Source organism: Larimichthys crocea, chromosome XV (assembly GCF_000972845.2).
Source record: "Larimichthys crocea isolate SSNF chromosome XV, L_crocea_2.0, whole genome shotgun sequence".
NCBI classification, from domain to species: Eukaryota; Metazoa; Chordata; class Actinopteri; family Sciaenidae; genus Larimichthys; species Larimichthys crocea.
This window is the reverse complement of record NC_040025.1, coordinates 20073437-20080835: the sequence shown is the minus strand read 5'-3', so window position 1 is coordinate 20080835 and position 7399 is coordinate 20073437. Positions and strand designations below refer to the sequence as shown.

Sequence of the window (7399 nt, the reverse complement as noted above, 5' to 3'; positions counted from 1 at the left end):
TGAGAACCATCACCGGGTTCCAGAAGACTGGTAGCATGGGGCTGGAGGGACGTGTGGACCGAGCCAATAAACTGAACCTATTTTTCAATAGGTTTGATACTGTGACTCTGCTGCTGGCTGCCCAACATCCACTACCACTCTACCGCCCCCTACTCCTCCTCCTTACAGACCCCTTGTCTGCCCCTCACCACCTCAATTCACTACCACCTACTCCACCCTCCCCCCTGCTCTGCATCATGTCCCCCACAACCTGAGGATCTCACCCCTCCCCCAACTGTCATCTTTACAGTGTCCTTCACACCTGACCTGGTGAGAAGACAGCTGACGAGACTCCACCCTGGCAAAGCTGTAGGCCCCAGCGTTTTCTTTTTCCAAGGTGCTTAAAGCCTGTGCCCACCAGCTGAGTAGAGTACTTTGTCATGTCTTCAGCCTGAGCATGCACCTCCAGAGGGTCCCAGTGTTGTGGAAGATGTCCTGCCTCCTTCCTGTGCCAAAGACGCTGTGTCTCACAGGCCCTCAGGACTACAGGCCTGTGGCCCTGACATCCCACATCATGGAGACCCTTAAGAGGCTTGTCCTGGAGCAGCTAAAGCATACGGTCAGACCCTTCACTGATCCACTACAGCTCGCCTACCAGCCCCGCCTGGGAGTTGAGGACGGCATCTACACTCATCTGGACAAGCCGGCGAGCACTGTGAGAATCATGTTCTTTGCCTTCTCCAGTGCTTTTAACACCATCCATCCGGCTCTACTGGGTGAGAAAATGACTGCAATGCAGGTGGAGGCCCCCATCGTGTCCTGGATTGTTGACTATCTAATGGGCATACCACAGTATGTATGCCTACAGAACTGTGTGTCTGACAGGGTGGTCAGCAACACTGGGCCCCACAGGGGACTGTCCTCTCTCCCTTCCTCTTCACCCTCTTCACCTCAGATTTCAACTATTGTCGCCACTATCCTGCCACCTTCAGAAGTGCTCTGATGACTCAGCAATAGTTGGTTGTATTGAAAAGGGTGATGATAGTGAATACAGGGCTGCTGTGGGTAATTTTGTCACTTGGACTGTTTCCATCCAGGGGGTCCCTGTGGATATTGTAGAGGTACTTGGTGGTGTACTTGAATAATAAGTGGACAAGAAATACAGAGTCTGTCTACAAAAAGGGCCAAAGCCGACTCTTCTTCTGAAGGAGGCTAAGGTCCTTTAACATCTGCCGGACGATGCTAAGGATGTTTTATCAGTCTGTTGTGGCCAGTAGATCTTCTTCGCTGTCACATGCTGGGGCAGTGGGCTGAAGGTAGCAGACACCAACAGACTAAATAAACTAATCAGGAGAGCTGGTGATGTCGTGGGGGAGGAGCTGGACACTCTGACGACTGTGGCAGGGAGGAGGATGCTGTCCAGGCTGCAGTCCATATTGGACAATGTTTCACACCCTCTCTATGACACACTGACTCCACTCAGCAGAGGAGCTTCTTCAGCAGAACAATCCTCTGACTTAGATGCAACACAGAGCGACACATCCATAAACTCTACAATGCCTCCCACAGACAGTCAGACACACCCCTTCTGTAACCTTCTGTAATCTGACACAAACACGGACAATTACTTTTTGCAGTTGTTGCACATTATTTAACTGTAAATTTTATGTATATATATATATTGTTTTAATAGATGATTACTTGTTTAAAATAGGTTGTTTTTGTTTGTTTGTATACCTGCAGTATTGTAGCAAAAATAATTTCCCCCTTTCCCCCTGGGATTATTAAAGTATTTCTGATTCTGATTCTGTCTAAACTCACTGAAAACGGTAGTAAATAAGGAAGGTTGTAAATACACGAAGGCTGAGTAGCCTTTCTTGAATACTCCAAGGTACGAGTTTGAAAAAAATTACATGTAGAATTAATGTTTGAACAAAGTTTTGTACACAAACCCCACGCAATCTGAACCTTTACATAATCTGCGCAAAAGCCTTATGTGGAATAGAAAAAGGCAAAAAAATAACACCAGAGATAATATGTGTTCACTCTCAGGCATTATTAGAGATACCTTTTACATTTGAGGAAACTGAAGCCATGCAAATTAGGTGCGCCTGTAGATAGTATTACATTGACGTGGTGCCATCATGTGGTGAGATTGTTTTATAGCAATCTCAAATAACAATTGAACAGAGAAAATACACAGTCATCCCATCAATATATATTTTTATTATATCATTCTTATAATTATATTACTCTAGGTAGTGTAGTCAGAGATTCACAAATCCAGATATTAATTCAAAATGAAAACATGTCTCTAAAAGTATACTGTACATTCACTCTTCCAGTTGTATATATTGTATAAATCCATATGCCAATAAGATTACAAGCACATATTCTCTGGGATTTAATTACTCAAGTACAAAGATTCAACTTATAACAACAGCTGTTTCTTGAGTGTAATACATTTCTGACCTGGTAGTGTTCATAAACTAATGGGTAGTTCAGTACTGTGGAAGATTTACTATCTTAACTAAGAATTTATTTGACACAAGAATAGATGTTCAGTTTAGCATTAGGAGACATACATTTGTATCAAGTATAATGTATCAGGTTTATATGTAACATGTTTGTTAATTTAACTAAAGAATCGATTTCTTTTCATGGAAACCATCACCGCTAGTATTTACCCCCCTGTTTAATGAGACTTGTAAAATCAAAAATCACTACAAATTATATTACAGTCAGAGCAAGGCAAAATCCCTGACTGCGACCAAAGGTCCAAGTCTTGAAAAGGCTTAATAGTTTGAGGAGATGTTGTGATACAGCTTGGAAAGTTCAGAACATTTGGCTCTTGTTATTTTATACATCAATACATGCTTTGGATTAGATTATTACATCCGTTTTTCACTGAAGGCATCTATTGGCTAATTGTTTTAGTATAATTCTGAATGAGACCTTGGAAGTACTGCTGTGTGTTTTTGTGGGGTTGAAAAATGATGATGTAACATTTTGGGAGGAAATACCACAACAGAAACGAGTAGAGACTGGAGAGTACTGCTAGAGCATTAAGCATCAGGATGTACTTGCCACGGTAAAACATGTACTCAGTGGCAAAGATGATCCAGGTGAAGATCAGCAGCAGCAGGCAGAAGGTTATTGCTTTGGCCTCATTGTAATTTTTTGGGAGGTCTTTTCCCATGTAGGAGAAAATAAAGCAAAGGGAGGACAAAGCAGTAAGTAAAACCACAGAACCAGAGGATTCTTTAAGATGAATGTCACAGCCAAGTACGATTTTGTCTGGGTACCAAACTGTTTCATTGTAGGGCTTGGGCGGGGCATAAGAATAGCTAATAACAAGTAAGAGTGCTTGAGCAACAAATGCCACAGTGATGAGCAGCCATTGTCCATGATATTTCATCCACCAACTGTGGAGCTTGGGGAACTTGGCAGCTATTTTAAAAATGCAAACAATTTGAAAAGAACGAACAACAAAACATGCCAGACAAACAGTGTAGAACAAAATGAATGGTAAGCTCCTCAAAATACAAAAGGAAATTGTTGGAGTGCCAAAGTAAAAGAACACACTAAGACTAGACAGACTGAGGCAGCCTAAAATTAGGAAGCACATTGGTCCCCCAGCAGATCTGACAACAGGTGTGTTGTAGTTGATGGCAAAGAGAACAGACATGGCTAGTGCGAGACCCACCAAGGCCCAGGTCCCAACCATGATCAGGATAGCCCCACTGTCTGTGAATGGGATGTACTCCACCACTCGCAGACTGCATGATGTACTTCCTTCTGCAGACCATTCTGTCTCCTTACAGGGGATGCATTTGTAGGGATCCTCTGTTTTACATGAGAGACATTTTGTTAGTAAAGTTAGAGTTTTGGAAAAAAAAAATGGACAAAAGATATGAATTCATTTTTTCAATAAACAACATGCAGCTGAGGAAGCAATGTTCCAATTTTCATCTTTTTCATCTTTTATATTGTATGTTCTCCAGAGATAAAGTTTGTTTAATTCAAGCCTGCTTTAATTTTTGGTAGTATTAACTGTCTTAGAGGTCATTTTAAAGAGATGGCAATGTATTGCATGATGAAAGGACACTGGGTCAATGCGTGTCCGGAGTGTCCTTACAGTAAAGAGAATGGATGATATGGGCGTGACGCCACCCATAGGTTTCTGAAGACTCTCTTTGAAGCTCAGAATATGTGGCTGTGGCTGCCGCCATTTTGGCAATTGTGCCTGTTCTGCTTCCAGGCTAATCTAAAAATCTGCAAAGTTGTGGGTCATTGAAGGTCCTGAGATGGGCTGAATGACACCTAGGTACTCAAACAAGCCATCTGTAACAGCACCTACCTGTCAATCAAAGCCAACACTCTGTTAAATCTGCATAACTTTAGACCTTAATATAATTTTAACGGGTGAGCTAAAAAAATAAAACAAAAACCAGACAGTAGAGTTGTCATAAACAGGGAATTAGCTATTGAGACAAAACTTTTTTTCTGTACCAGGCTGTTTCTGTACCATGTTTATTTCTGCTGCGTGGAGTGTCTTTTTTATACTGCTGTGAAGTTGGACATTTAATATGGAGGCTTATGGAGACTGTCTTGTTCTGTAGCCAGCATCAAGTGGCCTTTCAAGGAGTACAGTTTTGGCACTTCAGCATAAGCTTCACTTCACAGCCACAGATGTTGCTGCTGCTTTTACGTTCTCTTCCACTTGTGTTTAAAAACTTACCCGTGCTGTTAATATAAGTACCATTTGGACAGATTTCACAAATGAAGCAGCATTTGTGGATTCCATCTTGCTCTTTTACATATCCTACAGGACATTCTGGGGAACACAGTGAAGTAGGCACCTGTACAAGACAATTATTTAGCAACAAATAAAATGTAAGTCGAGCACATTGAAGATTACCTCTGTGCAGCCAAAAGTTTAGACCTCCCAGCAAATCAAACCCTAACCAACCGTTACTTGCACACGATTTTGTATTTCAAGCCTTCTCACAGCTGTTACGAAAGAAATCTAACTTTGTACATGTGTGCACTCGACCAAACCCAAACAAACCACTTTTATTATCATTATATACTGTATAAACTGTGAATATACTATACTATGTTGTACATACTATAATTAGGAAAAAAGCAACTTACTTTTCCTTTTGTGTACCACTGGATTTTAGTTATGTTGATGAAAAAATTGACCAATGGGTAAAACTGATAAAAGCCAATCTCGTCTGCATCGCCACTGTCGTTCCAGAAAACTATAGAATAGGATCCAAACTTGGGGTCACCATTCTCATCAAACTTAATACTCTGGTTTAGAAGTGTGAAGTTTGACTTCTTCAGCTCTGCTAGAACCTTATGTGGGTACAAAAAGTTCAGATAACCATTACTTGCATGTGTTCACAATGGACATATGAGCTGTTGATTAAATAGATCTTGATCATTTGATATTTGAAAGGTAAACAGAGTAGAGAGAGTGCACGTTTAAAAACTTTGACAGGTTTACAAGTAACTGGACTAACTAAATAAAAATAAGATGTTACTTTCCAAAAGGCTTGTATTTAAGATAAAACAATCACAAACATAAAAAAATTTAGATAGTGTAATTATTTGTGTACTTACCTTATGGGGGTACACTGTAATATTGCCATTACATCTGCCAGCTTCACATTGCAAGGTATTATGTAAGGCATGAGCGATGGCATATATAGCAGAATACACAGGGAAAGAGAAAGATGGGTCTGCAGCAATGACATCATCTGGACTCAGGCCGCTGCAGTTGCAAACCTGATTGCAAAACTTCTGTTTTTGTGAATTTTCACAATGATTCTCGCTTTTTGCAGAAAAGACAAAATCACTGAATCCAGGTATTGTCACTACTGGCTGCGACACCCCAAGTATAGTTCCAATATTTTTGATTCCTTTCTCTTTGGGGAGCTTCTTGTTTAAGGACCATCCATCATCTGCCATCCAAACCTTGTTTGTGATATTCAGTCGTATTGCTGACTTAATGACAGCTTCAGCAGTTGTTTTTGGAGCAAAAACAATAATGACACCTATCTTTTGTGCCTCTATCTGTTGGAATATTTCAGAGTAATCTGTATTTATGTTGACATTTTTGGTGTATGCCAGGCAGATCTCAGTGTCCTCAATCATTTTCATGAACAATTCCCGTCCATCAATGCCAAAATCATTATCACTGTTAAGGAAAGCAACCCAGCGCCAGTTGAAATGCTGCAGAATGTTAACAATCACTTTGATGGTGTCTTTATTGGGATGCACTGTTCGTAAGAAAGAGGGGTATTTCTCTTTTTTTGAAAAGATAGTACTAGAAGATCCATAACTAACCTGCCAATAGAGTAATAGAGAGATTCATTATTTTCAGCGATAATAAAATCTCAAATGTAACGTTTAAACCCATTTTAGATAAAACAATTAAATCAATAAAAACATAAATTGACAACATGTTTTTAAAAACTGTATCTGTCTGGAAAATAATGTTAAAATACAATAGTTAGCAAATTTACCATAGGAATGAAATCCACCATGAACAGTGGGCCCACAGTCAGGGCCTGAGTGCTTGTAAAAGGACCGATCACTGCTATCACTTTGGACAGATTCTTGTATGGTTCACCCCAGGGTTGGATCAAGCCATTGGCTGAGATTTGCTTTAAAATATCTGGAAAATTTTGTGTATCTGAGCAGTGGTCAAATATCTCATAGCCAAGAGACACATTTGGCAGGAGGTTGGTAGAGTTATTGATTTCTTCTACAGAGAATCTCATTAACAGAAACCTTCGATAATTTGGGAGAAGGAAGGGTTGGCTGAGCACAGAGAAAGGACAACAGGAGAGACAGATTACCTGTTCAGAATTTGAACTGTAGCAAAAAAATAATAATATCATATTTCTAAGATTTAGCTTGATGCTTTAAACATTATTGCTTGTAAAGGCTTAAATAACATTTACATTCTTGGGCCTCTATATGGATATGGATGTCAGAAAATAGATGGAACAAGGACTCAGGTCATACTTAACATCAGCAAATGTGAGAATGTAGCAATCAACTGGATTAGGCTTGTCAAGGAATTTGCTACCTAGCTATAGCTAATGGTCCCATGTGGCAAAATTATTGATATCTCTTACACTAGCCATTGTACATTTTTTGTTTGATCTTAAGAAGATATCTACTCAGATTTGTTATAAAACTCACCTGGAGCAGTCAATGGCTTCTGGTCTATTATGATAGAATGAGGTACTGACATGATGAATATCAAAAAGTCCACCTATCAAATAATCTCCATCCAGCTGAAACTCTGAGGCTGGGACAGTGCATTGAGCCAAAAAATGCACAAAAGACAGGAGGGACAGAAAAGCAAGCAAATGGTCCATTTTTGTAGTTTGTTTACCAA

At 40.1% G+C, this 7399-nt stretch overlaps 1 protein-coding gene across 1 annotated transcript; it reads right to left on the bottom strand.

Moving 5' to 3' along the window:
* Window positions 1-2896: 2896 nt before the first annotated feature.
* On the bottom strand, window positions 2897-7379 carry LOC104938209 (taste receptor type 1 member 1-like). The gene is made up of 6 exons (XM_019256654.2): window positions 7201-7379; window positions 6516-6813; window positions 5611-6336; window positions 5137-5343; window positions 4721-4841; window positions 2897-3825 (listed from the first exon to the last, which is right to left on the bottom strand). Exons 1-6 carry the CDS (start codon window positions 7377-7379, stop codon window positions 2897-2899), a joined length of 2460 nt encoding a protein of 819 aa, XP_019112199.2.
* Between the last annotated feature and the right edge of the window lie 20 nt (window positions 7380-7399).